At 43.1% G+C, this 18,105-nt stretch overlaps 1 protein-coding gene across 5 annotated transcripts in view; it reads right to left on the bottom strand.

Annotated features, from left to right (window-relative positions):
* SMARCC2 (SWI/SNF related BAF chromatin remodeling complex subunit C2) overlaps nucleotides 1–18,105 on the bottom strand; it is a 588,171-nt gene that overhangs the window by 179,770 nt on the left and 390,296 nt on the right. For 4 of the 5 annotated variants that reach the window (XM_078686227.1, XM_078686241.1, XM_078686236.1 and 1 more), the window contains exons 24-25: nucleotides 17,683–17,843; nucleotides 17,379–17,513 (exon numbers count right to left, since the gene is read on the bottom strand). In XM_078686227.1, coding sequence (XP_078542353.1) covers nucleotides 17,379–17,513; nucleotides 17,683–17,843 — 296 coding nt within the window. The remainder of the gene's footprint in view (nucleotides 1–17,378; nucleotides 17,514–17,682; nucleotides 17,844–18,105) is intronic. The other variant, XM_078686231.1, reaches the window with a different exon arrangement.

The raw sequence follows: 18,105 nt of genomic DNA, 5'->3' as shown, positions 1-18,105 counted from the left end.
AAATCCAGTTAAAATCACAACCTACTGCACAAAGGCAGTACCCAATTAAGCAAGAAGCTAAAAAACAGGTAAAAGAAATACTAGATCAGCTAGAATACCAGGGGGTGATTGAAACTTGCACCTCACAAATGAACAACCCTTTGTTTCCGGTCTCCAAACCAGACAATTCATATCGTCTAGTTTTGGATTACCGACACCTTAACACATGTTGCAAAACTTTTGCAGTGCAAAACTCACATAGTGCTGCACTAATGAATAACATAGTGCGCAAAAAATACAAAACAACATTAGACATCTCTAATGGATTCTTTTGTCAAAACATAGCACCAGAGAGCAGATATTTAACTGCATTCTCAATAAATGGCACGCAAAAACAATTCTGTCGGTTAGCCCAGGGGTACAAGAACAGCCCGGGAGTATTCTCAGCGAGAGTAACAGAATTACTACAAATATATGATGATGAAGCATTATCTTATGTCGATGACATTTACTTAACAGATGATGACTTGGAGACTCACTTGAAGAGGGTGAACACCATAATACTTGGGTTCGCAGCAGAGGGTTACAAATTCAACTTTAAAAAATCCAGAATTGCCCATCTGACAGTCCTGTTCTTAGGATATGAATTATCAAGTGAAGGCAAAAGCCTGGCTGACAATTTTCTAGAAAAATGTGCCGTACTCCAAGCACCTAGAACACTAAAAAACCTACAGTCAATTCTAGGCTACCTAAATTTCGGAAGAACATACATTGCAAATTACGCAGAAAGGGTCAAACCCCTTTATGATCTGATAAAACCAGATTTTAAAAGATCCAATTGGACTCAAATACACACAGAAATTTTGAGATCCTTACAAACAGACATGCTAATTAAAACAAAATTAGAAACACGTGATAACACACGCAATCTTGTGATTCGAGTCGTCCCAGGGAGATGCGGATTCACATACCTGACCTCTAATGAGGGAGAAAAGGTACCAATTGCATTCAAATCACACTTGTACACTAAGGCTGAAATGAAATTTAGCCCTACGGAAAAAATTCTAACTGCAACACAGACAGCTATAGCAAAAGAACGAGCCCTGGCACAAGGTAAACAAATAATAATCGTGACACCGATACCAGCCCTAGAGGCGGTAACAAAGGCAAGCATTCCAAATGCTAAAGCGCTCCATCCGAGATGGATACAATGGGCTAATTCTCTTGCTGCAACAGACGTGGCATACGAATTTGATCCTAAATTAAAAACACAAGAATTTCTCCAATATGAATTTGAATGTCCTCCGCCGACCGAAATTCTGCCTCTAGATCATTACGGCTGTATAATATATACAGACGGATCAGCACAACCCGCAGTAGGGGGTAAACAAGCTTATAGTGCTGCGTGCGCGATTGTTAAAGGTCGCTGGCACGAGGGGAAATTTAAACCAACCCTCACTAAAACGCAATCTCTAGGAGATTGTACAGCTCAGCGAGCTGAACTACTGGCATTCAAGATGGCGCTTGAAAATACCGATCGAGAATTCCCCACACTCATAGTGTGCGATTCGTATTATTGCGTTCAGTCTTATAATGAATACTTGCAGATCTGGCTTCAAAATGGTTTTAAGGACGCAAAAGGAGGCACAATCAAGCATAAAATGCTCTGGGAACAAGTAGTTCTTTTACAAAAAGAACTACCAAAGACTCACGTGATACATACACTGAGTCATCAACGTGATGGCGTTCACGTTGCAGGGAATTCATTGGCTGATGAGGCCGCGAAGGCAGCTGTGCAAACGGCTTCCGTAGCTGCCATCACCCGGTCAAAAACAAAAATAGACAGCGAAATATTACAAGCTGTCAGCGCTTCAGAAAAGGATTCGATAGAAACACTCCCGAAAGGCTTTCCAGTAAAATACTCATACATAACTGATGCAAACAATGTTCCTTTTGCTCGAATCCCTGGAGTGGGGGATAGGGCAATTCCAAACATGGAACACAGGTTAGGACTGATAATAGCGGCACACGAAGGGCTTGCTTCTATACATGCTGGCGTCTCAGCCACAGTATCGTTATTAAAACAGAGATACTGGTGGCCACAAATGAGAAGACAAACAAGGAACTATGTTCTAGAATGTGAAATATGTCAAAGAATGAAAGTATCAACGGTGAGACGTCCAGCTCAGACGCCCCTTCTAATCTCGGATAAACCATTAGCCTGTGTTTACCTAGACCACTGTGGTCCCTTACAAAGGGATGGTAACTATAAATATATCTTGGTCGCAGTGGATTCATGCACGAGATTCATATGGATGTGGCCCCAGCGAACGGCTGACGCCAGAACTGTTATAAAAGATTTGCGAGTCTTTATCGGCACATACGCAATTGGCATGCTGCATTCAGACCACGGTCCTGCTTTTAGCTCTAGAGCTTATAAGGAGGCCATGGTCAGCATGGGCGTGACATTGCGGTACTCTTGTCCATTTCACCCTGAGGGGAACGGAATTGTTGAAAGAAAAAACCGTGACATAAAGCAATCTATAACGGCAAAGGTATTAGGTTCGGGAGCTGGGTGGGTCAAACATCTAATAAGTGTCCAACGTAGTCTAAATAACTTGCCAAGAAATTCTCTGAAGGGATTCAGTGCGTACGAATTATTATTTGGAACTAGGATGTTGATCTCTGACATTGATAGTCAGACTTCAGTGGTGAAAGAAAAAAGCTTTGATATCAAAGACCGTTTGGCTATTTTGCAGGACTTAAACAAAACAAGAAAAGACCCGAGCAACATAAAATTGAAACAACAGCCAACAACCACTGAAGAACCACCACCTGTCCCAGCAAGACCTGTCTGGATTCCAAAAGTCGGGGATCTAGTCAGAGAAAAGATCGCGGTAAAGAAGGAATTTGGGCCTTCTTACAGAAAAGCAGTTCCTGTCTTGTCTGTCAACGGGACAAGATCAGTTGTACTACCGCCTCTTGCTGGTAAAAAGGAGAACCGAGTTGTATCCATCGACCTGGTAAAACCACAATCATGTGGCCGATAACAAACAGTAGGCCAAGTGGACTCCCAATAAGTAGCAGAACACCAAGATTTGCTACCAGTACAGAGGTCCTAACAAAGAGGCTCATCACATTCGAAACGCCTACAGAAGAACAACAAGGACTATGCAACAATGCAATAGAACTCAGACCTCTGAAAACCCAAATAAAAACATTTAGCAGAGACACACCAATCTATAATGAAGTACCAAGTGAAAATACAAGAAACAGTAATCCTGAACCAATTGGAACAATTGACAGAACTGCATCCGGCTACTTCATAAACTTCGATGATTCCTCTGAAGGCTTCAGTGAATCAAAGACACAGCCATCATCAAAAAGCTTTAAAGATAAAGCTAAAGAACTTTTGAAACAACTGAAAGAAACATATCTGATTTCTCCATGGATCGAATTTTGGGTGGGTTTTGGTGCATTTATCCTCATACTTTGGCTCATCATGGTACTTACTTTGGGACGCTTCATTGAGGGAAAATATGCTAAAATGGACACAGCAAGTCAGAAAATCAACTTGATCCTCAAACCACACACATCTTCACACGTCGAGAAAAGAGAACTTTCTTCAGTCAACTTCACAGCCAATCCGATACCGGGTGGGGTAGCCTGGGACAACACTGACTATGAAATTTATGATCCGGTCGAAATCCTGAAATATCCACACCAAATTAAGATCTCATTGAGTGACTTTGTAAAACCAAGCTCATTTGCTGATGATTGGGACTTCGAAAGCATTAATAATATGATGTCTGACTTAGTAATGTCTGCTAAATTTACCAAACATGATTATTTGCAGGGTTCTACAAATTATGATAGTATGTACTGTTATAACCACTATGGTAACCATTTTTTACATAGATCTGCACAACCTAGAAATGTTTTAAATTATAATCAATGGGAACATTGTGCAACCCCTCCAAAAGGAAGCTCAAGAACCTTCTATGACAAATATTCATACTTTTCAGGTTTTAACACAAGTAATGCTGAAGCATTTTATTTCAAATTGTCAAACAAGACAGGAACTAAGACCATGATAACAAACACAAAATTGATATATTCAGACTCATTCTTTGAAAAAATGAATACTTTTGGTTTTGATTATTGGGACAAAAATATTGAATTGAAAAGTGTTTGGGGTACAAAAGAATGGCAAATGCAGGGTATAGAATCTATGTTTAGAGCCTGCATGATCCCAGAACAAATGATATTTTTAAATGACACTGTTCAACAAACTACCTGTCTTGGCCTAGCCAAAATCAAAGACTTAAATAAACCGTCTATTCCAAAACCAACAATGAACAGCAATAGTTCTACAGAAGAAGAGATAGACGTAAATTATGTATTAAACCAAAACAGAACACATCCTGATTGGAAACAGTGGTTGATCTGGCCCACAGATACTAATAACTGTCAAGACAGATTCCTGAACAAAACACAGGGGTTCAAAATGACCAGGCCAGACCCTAGATATTCCCAAAGACATCACCCAGGGATAATAACCACCTACAGTGTGGGCAAATTATGCCTTCAATGGCTACAGACCTCCACACTGGCAGAAATTAAGCAACCCCTATCTTTACTTACTGATGGTGCTGACTTGCGTGATTTCATTATGGGACCGCGCAAACAGCGTCAAAAACGTTTCATAGCAGCCTCTGTATATGCAGCATACAATGAGGACTGGAAGGTTACTCAAATTGAAACAGCAGAGAGAATACGGGAAATTGACCGTATTAATTTGGAAAAATCACTTTCTGTAGTGGACAATGGGTTAATGACTCTGTCCTCCAGAATTTTTTCTTTGGACAGCATTGTGTCTTCAGCAATCGACATATTATCGCAAGACTTACTGTTGCTACAACACGGTCAGTCTCAATTGCGTTCTATTGTACAGCTTGGCTGGACGTTACAAAATCTACGTTCAGGCTATGTGCCTTGGCGTTTAATCAACACAACGTCACTATTCCAAATCTTTAACCTTACTGATAGACAAATCAGTATGGCACAAAAGGGTGCTGATTATACAATCTTGAGCATTGAAAAACTCGAAAGATTACCAGTGACAATGTCAGAACGACCTGTCAGTGAATGGATAATACATGGGATAATAAATATTCCAATCTCAACCTTCAGGTTTCAATACTGCCAAAAATATATACAGGCTGGCATGTACGAGAAATTGGGAAAAGGGTACATTAAAACAACATGGAACCTGCCCTATTCACATGCATGTGTCAGTAATAAAGGACAGAAAGTGTTTCTTAGTGGCAATAATTGTGCGATGTCACTAAGCGGCACGCTTCTGTGTAACGGAATTAGTTTGCATGGAGCCTGTGAAGGGAATTCATACAACCTTTCATGTCACCAGCAAGGCGCACCTGCAACAGAAATAGAACCATTCTTTCAAAGACTCTATAATGGGAGTTACATTCTAATTGTAGACCGCAGATGTTGTAGTCTTATGCCCGGGACTCCTTATCTCGTAACTACGACTGCGAATGTCAAGTGCTGTGGACGCTCATTGTTCCCCAGCTCCTTTCCAGACAGGGAGGCATGGGCATGGCCCAATTTGAAAATTACTTCTATTCGAATAGATACTTTAAGCAGAATGAAAACAGTGCTTCTTCAGACGCCTACAAGGCTCACGTCATCAAAAGAAACGTATGATCTACAAGTCGCAAGGACGACTGCAGAGATACATTCGTTGTTATCAACTAATTCCCCCATACATTTCGCAGAAATCCTGAATGAAATCTTAAATATTTCTGATGCCAATGGGGTCTCAAAGGTATTTAAGACAGTATTTTTGATGGCATTAACACCATTCAAAGCCATACTGGGTATTTTTCCAGATTTCGTCCATTCGATTTTTGGCGGACTTCCCCTGATCTTGGGACTAATTGCAGGAATCCTATTCTTAGTCCTTATTTTTCGTTATGGCAACCCATGTCACAGACAAAACTCTTGCGACAAGGGAAGAAACAATCCTAGCCATTGGATACCGGGACCGGATATCAAAAATCCTGGGACTCTCCCGGCTTAGAGACCTGAACATGACTTGGTTTCTATCATTTCGACCAATGTGGCAAAGATGTGTTTTACCTGTATTAAGGTGTCTGCTATGCGGAGAAGAATGCGTGTTAGACACCTGTCTGACGCTACAATCGGATGCGCCAATGGATGCAGAAACATTGTTGAGCCCGATCAAGGTTCATGCTTTGTGCTGCCCTCAAAGGCTACCAATCCTGATGACGGCATTCGTGGAAGCTTCACCACTACGATTGAGGGGTAGTGAAGTTCAAGATGAAAGCAGCATCGAACAGGTACGACCTTCTGTCAGCAATGCAAATCAGAATGTCAATGGAGACAATCATGCGCACGAATGCATGGTTACACCTTTTTCCGAGTTAGTGGAACTTTCCCAGGAAGCTGTTGACAGTTTTTTCGAAAGCCTAAATGATATGATGTTCTCACCAGAGCAGAAATAGAGACTTTTGAGCAAGCTCGCACACTGCGTTCCCTGAATTCGGCCTTCAACTTTAAAAATAAAGTCACATGAACAATTTTCCCTCCAGTTCACGGACAGCAATTTTTCAGCAGCCCCAAAATATTTTTGCATATTTTTCGGGACACTATCTTCTGCTTAAAGTAAGAACTATTCTTAGAGAACTAAGGTTTCTAAATTTTAGATAGCTTATAGACATTAGCTGCCCGCTGGTATGTTCATAAATATTTTATTCTGTGATGAAATGGTCTCGAACTTTTTTTTTCTGTATTAAGAGCCATTTCATGTGTAAATTCTCATATACCAATAGCAACAATGTATACAAATGCGTGATTACTTTGGCATTATTCTACAGCTTGAGTGCATACAATACATATGACTGCAATTTTTCCGTATATTTGAAAAATTTCAAAATGCATTTATGTATTTTGGGGTGGTAAGGTATACACTATACTCTATAGTATGTTTTACTATGCATAGATTAGTAAATATGTCCATAGTTATCGTGGAGTGGGTGTGATGTATTCCTATAGGTCCTGAATCGATCCCCCTATTCCTGACCCTATTCTAGTTAAACAAACCAACAAGTTAACTAGCAGTCAGCCCATGAGGCAGAAAACCCCCATGATGCAGATACCGTTATCTGACGCAGTCACACTACGGCACAGGAACGTGTTATCTGATTAGGTCATACCGCTTGCGATCTAATTAGACAAGCTATATTCCTCCAGCCCCTGATAAGGCATACGGAGTTCTCATAACAAATCAAACCTATGACAACCTGGGCAAAACCCTGCGGCCATTGTTTTGATTTCACCGAGAACTTCAGCAAAAGAATGTGCTAACGAGCAAGTCGTATGACATCCTTATTGACGTATCTATGTCCATCCTTACGTCAATCTCGGCACCTTAAAGGTATAAATATTACCGATATTGCCCTATGCAAACACACGCGGTGGTGACGAGACGGAGCAGCCATACTTGCCGAAGCGAAGAGCAGAGCAGACCCCGCTGGCGCAGCCCCGCCTTCCTGACGCGCTGAGAACGAGAAGCTGCTTTCTCCTGCCGAGAAATCCAGCACCGGCGCTTCCGGGTAGCCCTCGCAGGCAGCCTGGAATATCGAGACCAGAGAGAGAGATACCATCCCTCATTCAACCTAGATTCCAGGTACAGAACTGAATAACCCCTCGCAGAGAATTCTTTAGTTATTCACTTGGCAAAAACAAACTTAACTTAAACTGTAACTTTCTATTCCCGCCCACGTATTAGGCTTAGGTCAGGTACACGGGGTAGGCGTATTTAGAAACACCAGTTGAGTACGTTTAGTCAAATGTATATGTGTATGTAATATATTTTATTCATTTTAAAACATCTTATGGCTTAGAAACCATATCAATGTTTTTACAGTATTATTTCATACTATTGCTTTTAATGTATGCACTTTACTTAGCTATAAGTATTGCAATAATATCGATCCATTTCTCTTGTATGAGAAAAGAGACTGATCAATAAATAACACCTTTTTATTGAACACGCCCGTCTCTTCCTTTTTCTCTACAATCTGATGAGACTAAGAATGCACGTACTGACTGAGTAAAATAAATTGCCTTTTGTTCACACGACTCTCGAGATATACTCTTGATTAGGGGAGATAGCAAAGTTGTCATGTTCTATGGTTGTCAGAAACTAAATCCCTTCTTGTCTAATCAGGGAAGTTAAGTCCTTCCTGAACATTCGAGAAAGTTTCTAGTGAACTCTGAGCTAGCTGGCAAACCCAAAACTTTAAGTCTAATATCGACAGTAGTAGACCTAGTTAACGTCTGGTCTAGGCCTTTACTACTGAAGGTATTATTCCAATGCGCAGAGCCTATTGGGATAATAGGAACTACACTACAACGGGACCGCAGGGCCCGAAGGCGCACCGGCGGGAACCCGAGGGCTAAATAGGCGGTCCATGGCAGCAAGAAACTCTTGTACTCTTTCGGGAGTCACCGACGGACCTGGGTAAGGGGGGTAGGCTGCGGGACTACCAGGCTCCGAAGGAGCCACCAGGGCTGAGCCCCTGTTCCCTTCGGTCGCATCCGGGGAGCGACAGGGGACGTCGGAGAGCGACAACACTTCTTCGACTTCTTTTTGTGCCGTCTCGTACCTGAAACCGAGGGAGAAGACTTGGATCCCGAGGAGCGGTGATGGTGGTCCCGCGAGCGTTCCAGGGAACGGCCCCTGGACCTTGAACGGAGCTGGGACCAGTGCCGAACTCCAAGCAACTTCCAGCGCCGCTACCTCAAGGCCTTCGGGCCATGGCTCGACAGTCCAGACAGGACCTGGAGTCTTGGTCGCACTCCAGGCAGTAGAGACAAACGTTGTGGGGGTCCGCCACCGACATATTGCGACAGCAGGCCCCGCAGGACTTAAAACCAGGCATCCCTACTCGCACCAGAGAAGACCAGCAAGAGACAAGTCCCAAAAAGATAGTCAAAAAGTGACTAGGGTAAATGCTCTAACCGGATCTGCGCTTACTGGCACGGAAAAAGAAAGAACTGACCTAAGTAGTCTACGTGATGTCATCCCGGCGCATACGACGCCAGCGACGGACACGGAGCTGTACAACGCCACCTACTGACGCGCAGGGGTACTGCTAGCAAAACTTTCCGGATCCAGTCTGACACCTGGGGATATTCTAAGGTAAGAAATCTATCACTAACGTGTCTCTTTCAGATGGTGTCATACTAAGAAGGCAAGAATGTTTATCCATGAAAGCCTGGGTAATAAGTCATTGAACTGGCACACGAAGGACATCTTGGCATTGCTGCAGCCAAAACAGCCCACAGGGATAGAGTATGGTTCCCGCGTCTTGATGAACGAGTTGAAAAGGCGCTTAAAGCCTGTCATCTGTGGAACTGTCTGTCCCTCAAAACGACTCCGCAAGCCTAGGAGTTGACTTATTGGACCCCTCAATAACAGACATCATATCATGGTAGTTGTCGATGAGTACTCACGTTTTCTCAAGTGGAAGACTTATCATCAACCATACGACCGAGTCATCGAGAGGCTGAATGACATTTTCACAACATGGGGAATTCCCTCCATTCTCAAATCTGTGGCCAACCCTTCAATAGTTGAGAGTTCAAAGACTTTCCTAATTGTTTGAACATAAAGGTTCAGAGAAGTACACCTCTCTGGCCAGGGGAAAATGGCTCTGTTGAACGATCTATGGGTACTTTGAAAAGGGTGGTTCAGCGTGCTGCACTGGAAGGCATCAACATCAAGTCAGCTTTAGGCCCAACCCTCCATGCCTACCATTCCACTCCTCATTCCAGGACAAAAGAAAGTCCTGCCAACTTGCTGTTCGGGAGAGCTCTTGGAACGAAGATACCACTATGGACGACCAGTCATCAATAGACCCGACTAGATTTGGGTCACTGACACCTCTCGCAAACGCAAAATGATGACCTATGCGATAAGCGGCGATGCGCTCGAGACACTGTTTTCAAGAAAGGAGACATGCACGATTGATGCTTCGTTTGATGCTGAGCCACTACGAGTTGTGGCGAGCAAAGGGCATATATGGTAACTGCCCAATGACCTGGAAATCCAGAATCTCGTCACTTTTTAAGACTTTGCCTCTATGTTAGTCATCTCTAGACCTCTGGAATGATGCAAGTCCACCTGAGTACCCAAGTCAAGCATCTGACTCTTCCCCCAAGATGCCAGATAAAGGCAGCCCTACTCTATCTCGTACAACTAGATCTGGAAGACTGGTGCAAGCACCTCAAGGACTCATCAAGTTGAACAAGATACTTATCCTTCAGTAACAATATATCTATAAGAAACATTAGTTCGTGATAGATTCCTTACCTTAGAATTACCCCCAGGCATCAAACTGGATCAGGAAGGTTTTCAGCTGCAGTACCCCAGCTCGCCAGTAGGCGTCATCGTGCGCCTCCGCATATTATTTATTTAACAGATATTGTGTCCAGCGTTTGTGTATATGATGCCTCTGATTGTCCTCGGTAGACTCCTTACAAGTATTACATGAGCTGGAGGGAGTGACTGGGTGTGGTTAATAAAGTTTGTGACGCAGTGCTTTTAGTTAACGATTGCATGCTGAAGAATAATGATGTGCAAAACCAGAGCTCTGTGTGTGGAGTGGTCCGTTACATACTCCCGGGCTGGGGAGGACGCTACAGTATTTATCAGAAAAACAAATATTAAGACTTGTCACTTAAAAATTTTTTTTTAAAAAGGAACAGCCGATACATGTTAAACAGCTGGATCGCCACACATACGGGATAATCCCGGGACTTTTTTGGGTGCACAGACAGAATTTGGATACTTTATACCTTGGACGTTTACACTTGATATTCTGAAACAAACTGGAATGTATTGATATACCTTTGATTCAATGACTACTGAATATAATTCCCTATGTGGCTTAACTTGCCACATAGGGCGAAACACGTGTCAGCTGTTCCTTTAAAAAAATTTTTGGGAAGATTGACATTTTGTACAATGGATTTACAAAGCGGTGAATACAAATAAAATAACTACCTCCATTTAAACTACTCTGGACTTTTGTTCTGTGTCATAAAAAGAAATCATCCTATTGGCTAAACCTGATTTTCAGGAAGGGAGGAGCATATGCTCACACCCTCATCTTTACCTGACACTGCGAGGCTGGAAAGGTCGAGAGCCTTGAGCAAAGTTTCTCCAGCATAGTAGGAATTAATACCCAGAATCAGGATCTCTGGACCCTCCTTTACTGCTCCGTACTTGGGATGTTGGGTAGGGTAGATTGATGTTCTGGCCAGTAGCCATGATGGATCACCGCTATCACTCACTGGTCTGATAGGATTTCCTCCCAGCGACAGACAAGATTATGCCTTCTAACCCCCCTCACCTCCTCCAGACAAATTATGTATGTTGAGGGCAGGGGTGGGGTTAGAGCAAGTCACAGTTTTGAGATGAAAGCTCATTTAACCGGGGCACTTCTTATCTTGTCTCTATTGCTGCCCCTATATTCACCCCTGGTGTAGTCTCAAGCACTCTCCTGAGGGAAGGTCTGCTGCTGTTGGTAGGGCTGCAGCTGCTTGGATAGGTGGACCTAGCCCCTCACCTAGATTTTTGCTTTTGAAAGGAACATCTAGTAGTAGAAGTTTGCAGGCATCTCGTCAACCAGTGAGCCAAAGAGATGTTCCCCATCGAACGGGAGTTTGAGGAGATACTGCTGGTTCTCTCGTTTGAACCTGGAGATGCAGAGTCATGCGTGCCACCTGAATAGGATACTGGTGTTAATGCCTTTGGAGTTGTGTCTGTGATGTGAAGCACACAACATATGTTGCCATTCAAAATAGTCTTGCCCTCAGACACTATTTCCTCCTCCCTTTTCCAGCATTCCTATAGGTGGTGTTTGGTCACTTCCTGCATCTCTCCCACTGAAACCTATCATTTCTAGAGGGGAGCCCTGTCAAACTGGGTAGATACTAATGGGCGGATGCGCTTACTGCTACCCATTTTCCTGCAGTATCAATTTTTTTACATTCCTTGTCGAGCAATGGGACACAGCCTGTAGCTTGGGTGGAAGCCCTTTTGCGGGCTATGCTGACGACCAAGCAGTCACAAGGAACTTGGATTCTGATGTAGATAAGGTCTCTAGATTAGAGTTTGTATTATTTCTCAACCTTCAGAGTCACCACACAAGCACCTTAAGGTTCTATGGGGCAGATTTATCCCCTTGAGCATAAGCAGGAATCGCATGGTCGCTCCAATTTGGAGAGTGTCTTCACGAGGCAGGAAATCTTCTTCCTCTTGTCTAGCACAGGCCATGCTCAGCGGGAATGCCCTGACCGGGTAATGATCCAAGTCTGGGTCGCCTGGTGGGTCAACATTCTAATCATTGCAGGGGTAGACATGTGGGTCTCAGGGCTGATCATATGGGTTGACAGGACAGCATTGCTTGTGTCTGAAAAGGTGCATGGACACCCCTCAGGTTACTCTAGTAGAGGCGGTGGTGGAGGTGGAGACTGTACGTGAGGGGGTAGGCTGGAGCAGGTGACCCTGTATTTCTTTTGTGCTGTTTGGCAAGAAGTCACTGAAGAGGGTTATGCCTCAAATGCAAACCTTCTGTTTTACAAGGCAGTGTATCTGTTGGCTGCAGCGGAGGTGGCTTTGCTGAGATCTTCCCAGTGACAGGGTGGATGTAATGAAAAGTTGCTTTTGTTTTTTGTCCTGAAGTCTCTGCAAGATTGGCAACTCCAGTTCGATGGATCCGGCTGTCGCAAAGCTTTCAGCATCAACGGAATCTTTAGCACCGGCTTTGGTGGTGCCTTCAGTGATGATCTCTCGGAGTGAGTACTCGATGCCACTGTGCAGAGTCTTTTTTTTACCCCAAAGACTTCTCTTGGTGCAGATCGAAGTCCAAAGGCAGCAGAGGCCCTGGAGGGAGCAGCTTCTTGTGACCATTTTTGTGGTTCAATGCCCAACTCTGCCAGTTTGCAGCTCTATACCTTGGTGTGGACATTTGTGTGTGTGACCTTGGCTTGGTGGCGTGCGTCTCAGAGCCAGGTGGCATATTTATAACCTAGAAGCATGGCCTCCGGTGGAGGAACGCTGGTCTTTGGAGCCTGTTCGACATCGTCCTCCTTGTGGTCTAAGGTACTCAAGGAAACCAGGTGATGCCTGGTCTGCTCAGATACCGGAAGGGCCGGCCCTCCATCATCTTTGACGCAAAAGGAGCCTTTTTTCTTAAGTTGTCCAGGGTCTTGGAGGATGTCTGTTGGTGCATCTTGTGACATATATTTCATGTTTTACCAACAACAGAGTAGCATTTGGTCACTGTCTTTGAAAAGATTGAATTCAATATATAAAGGTGTGAAAGAGTTACTAACAGGAGTCGTTCACTGGGCACTCTCAGACCTACTGATAGTGTTCCCATCAGGCAACCGACCTGTACCGCCCTTCATCATTTGGGACAAACATCTTGAGGCTCACTGGAAGTCGCCCAGTGTGCGAGCACGCACAATAGTGCTCTGGTGGTTTGCTATATCCCAATGAATAGCTTTATCGAAGAGTAGGTAACAAGGGTTGCTCTCAAGCAGTGCAAAAGTGTTAAATTAAACAAATTAATTAAATATAAACGGTGGTGGTGCCATTAAAATAGGGTAAAGGAAGGAAAACAGTTTAATAGGGACCTTCCCTTCCCAATGTCAAAAACAGTGAAAGAAAGGTAGCATCAACAAATAACTACCTTAACAGTTTTTTTTGGTCGACATGTTTCTGCAGTGTTTACCTTGGGCCCAGAGGTCACCTACTGCTTCATCAGGACCTATTCGTTCTACTGCTTGTAGTGGAAATTTACAGAAAAATAAAGTGTAAACAATATCACCTTCAGCTCTCCTGGATTGTAGAAATTCCGAATTTCAAAAAGTAACACACGCACCAATATGCAAGAGAAATAGAGAAAAAACACATTAAGCTATTTTATCGCTTCTTGCTACACAAAGCCCCCAGCTTTGTCACATAGCTGTGGCTCACACCCTCCTAGTAATGTCCACAACCACATATCACAATTTCGCTTATAGCGATTCTTGTAAGAGCAGCATGACTTATGGTCACATACACTCACCTTTTATTAAGGAGAGTAACGCCTCACCTCGCCCGGCATCAGCGCAGGTAGCAAGGAGCCCCGCTCTGTGGGAGATAATGCATGGATAAAAGTATGGGCAGAAAGGTCAGAGGAAGCACCTGCACACGAGGGCAGCCATCGTGTAATCTTTTAGCTTTGATCGGCACTTACGAGGAAAATCCTCGTCACAGTTAGAAAAGCTTAAGGACTATTTCTGATTTGGATTGTATATGCTTTTAGAAGCGCTGCACGCATTCGATCTGACCTTTCTGCCCATACTTTTATCCATGCATTATCTCCCACAGAGCGGGGCTTCTTGCTACCTGCGCTGGTGCCGGGCGAGGTGAGGCGTTACTCTCCTTAATAAAAGGTGAGTGTATGTGACCATAAGTCATGCTGCTCTTACAAGAATCGCTATAAGCGAAATTGTGATATGTGGTTGTGGACATTACTAGGAGGGTGTGAGCCACAGCTATGTGACAAAGCTGGGGGCTTTGTGTAGCAAGAAGCGATAAAATAGCTTAATGTGTTTTTTCTCTATTTCTCTTGCATATTGGTGCGTGTGTTACTTTTTGAAATTCGGAATTTCTACAATCCAGGAGAGCTGAAGGTGATATTGTTTACACTTTATTTTTCTGTAAATTTCCACTACAAGCAGTAGAACGAATAGGTCCTGATGAAGCAGTAGGTGACCTCTGGGCCCAAGGTAAACACTGCAGAAACATGTCGACCAAAAAAAACTGTTAAGGTAGTTATTTGTTGATGCTACCTTTCTTTCACTGTTTTTAACATTGGGAAGGGAAGGTCCCTATTAAACTGTTTTCCTTCCTTTACCCTATTTTAATGGCACCACCACCGTTTATATTTAATTAATTTGTTTAATTTAACACTTTTGCACTGCTTGAGAGCAACCCTTGTTACCTACTCTTCGATAAAGCTATTCATTGGGATATAGCAAACCACCAGAGCACTATTGTGCGTGCTCGCACACTGGGCGACTTCCAGTGAGCCTCAAGATGTTTGTCCCAAATGATGAAGGGCGGTACAGGTCGGTTGCCTGATGGGAACACTATCAGTAGGTCTGAGAGTGCCCAGTGAACGACTCCTGTTAGTAACTCTTTCACACCTTTATATATTGAATTCAATCTTTTCGAAGACAGTGACCAAATGCTACTCTGTTGTTGGTAGAAGTTAAGATAGAGGGCTGTAGCATTTTGGTCGGTAAATATTCCCTCAGACCCCCTGTTTGTATGTAGTATATATTTCATGTTCACATTTTTCAGACAGGCCAAAAAACGTTTTTGAAGATAAATAATTTAGGAGCCTGGATAACATGCTATATTGGCCAATTGCATTTAGTTATCATGGCCCACTGGAACAGGTCTGGCTACTTCTAATTAGCCACTCTACAAGTGGATCGTCTCCTGCATCTTAGTATGATATGAAGGAACAAATCAAACTCTGTGAGGCAAATTAAACGTTCAATCTACCAGAAATAAAGCAGCTAATGCACTTTTAAACAGCTTATCACAGATTTTTAAACAGATGCTGATGTCGGAAAGGCTTTCTTGATGAAAACTCAATGTAAGTTTCATTGATTAATCTTTTATTCTTTCCACTGCTTTTATTAGGAATAGGCTTGTAATTCTATTCAGCGCATACGATTATCAACAGAGATCACATGAAGGAGAAAGAACGGTTGCTTTCCAGCAATCCCTAGTTCTCCTTCTGGGTAATCTCCATTCAAATCATAAACAACCCTCCTCCCCCTGTGGAAGGGATAACAACATTATTGCTTCTCTATTTTAGTACCCTATGATTCCTCTGTGATAAAATAACTGAGGCAACTGCCACTAAGAGATCATAATGGGATACTGGAGAGCTGCAGGCAATTAATGTCATAATGTTAATTTTCCCTTTCCATAGCTGCAGCTTATTTGGCTACATTGTCCTTCTTTCTTCCATTAATTTCATTAAACATGTTTGCAAAAGTTTATTTTTTTGCCACTTAGTTTCCTAGTGACAAATATCTTTATTGAGAGTTTCATTTTTAAGTAATAACATTGTAATTTGCCTATGCAGCCCTGCTAAATAGACTACTAAATTGTTTCTCTTCAAACAAGAAGTATTTTTGCCCTCATGAAAAAGGTGAATGTGAAATATATATGTTCTGTAAAAAAAATCTTTGGGACTATGCTTGTGAGTGGGACTATTCAATGCTTATGATTACCAAAGGCGATCAATTGAAGGAGAACCCTAGCACAACCCTTCTCCTATTCTGAGTCTGTAGTCCTCATCAGTCGAATCAAGTATACCAGGCAGTTTTCCACATATGCTAATAATTTTTTCCCAGATCAATTAAAAACTGTCTTGAGATCCTTAACCCCAACCCTTACAGCCTCACTGCTTCTCCTCGTCTACAAGCAAAATTTATTTTTCAGTTCTCTGTTCTCTTTTACCAGCTTCAAAACCCCTCTTGAAATGTCTCAACTGTCACTGTACACCTTCAACATCTCTCTCTTTCTACTCCTAACGCCTCAAAGACCCTTTTCTTCAGTCCACACCCCCATGATGCCCACCTTAAAACTCTGCTGCAGTCTCTTCCAATCCCTTCAAATATGTAAGCCTCACTTCTCCCACGCCTATAGCCAACAGTTCCAATCACACGTCCTCTCATTACTGTCGTCCCTTGGCCATTATATCCTCACTCCACTTAGCTTCAGGTACTACAACCTCATTACTGCCTGCCTGTTGTTGGTCTTTCAATAGTTACAGTTCTCCTGCCTCAGTCTCTGTAGCCTCACTACCACTCTCCCTTGCTGTAGCGCTATTAAGAATGATATATTGGCCATTGACTCCATTTTGCATAACTGACTCCATTTTATGTGCTGATTACAACTCGTATAACAGACTCCCGGAGGGGATGTTTTCGCTCTTCACTTGACCTGGGAGGTGTCAAATTAGAAGCACGACACTTGTGCATCTAACATCACAATCCCTTGCTCTCAGCCCATTTTATCAACAGCCCCTACTTCAACCTTTACAGACTAATTGGCCCTTCTATATGGCCCACTACCCCACCAAGTCTTTTCCTCAGAACTTGTAGTCTAATTGCTCTTCTCCTTGATAAGGTTGCCTCCCTCGTGTCCTAAGCAGCAATTTTACTCCTGTCCCATGCAGCCCTAACAATAACGGCCCCAGTATCCTCACCGCTTCACGTTCACGGTCCATTATGGTCTCCAGCTCTTCAAAGTGCCGGAGCTTTATCTCCAGCTTCTTCATCTGAGTCTCCACGAGCAGGGCAACCAGTGACTTTATCTTGCGTTCCTCCACTGCAGCGAGATGCTGGAGAACAACAACAAAGCAGGATGAAGGTTAAGAGCACAACACCTCCACTAGCTGCAAAGGAAGTAAGTCTGCGAGCACGGTCAGAACCCCCCCCTTAGACACCAGACCTGGGCACAGACAAGGTCCTCATCTTGGCACCATCTGCCCATTTGGCATGCCCCCTTACCTTTGCTTTCACTGCAGCAGCAGCCAGTGCTGCAGCAGCGGCTGTAGAAAGATTCCCTTCGCCGATGTCACGTTCCACTTTGTTCTTCCTCTCTCCTTCTCCATCAGTACCTTCCTTTCCTCCTTCTTCCTGGAGATCTTTTGGGTCCTTCTCAACATCTGCTATGTGGTAAGCATGCAAAATGCAGGATGAAAATAATGTGCTTTGCAATATCTTGCATTCTGTAAAATTTCTCTTCCATGCAGCAATTATCAGACATTTTCTTTTTTTGAAACAAATGAAAACCTTATAGATGTGAAAAAGTAGAGAAGTACACGCTGCTTTCATACAAAAAACAATGTATTTACAGGGGTTAATAAAAATGGTTTCTTACCTGTAGGAGAAGTTGTGCAGTTAAAGAATTTTCTGGATTCACATGTTGTG

The sequence above is a fragment of the Lissotriton helveticus genome, chromosome 1_1, assembly GCF_964261635.1.
Source record: "Lissotriton helveticus chromosome 1_1, aLisHel1.1, whole genome shotgun sequence".
In the NCBI taxonomy this organism is placed as follows: domain Eukaryota; kingdom Metazoa; phylum Chordata; class Amphibia; order Caudata; family Salamandridae; genus Lissotriton; species Lissotriton helveticus.
This window is presented reverse-complemented; position numbering and strand designations above follow the sequence as displayed.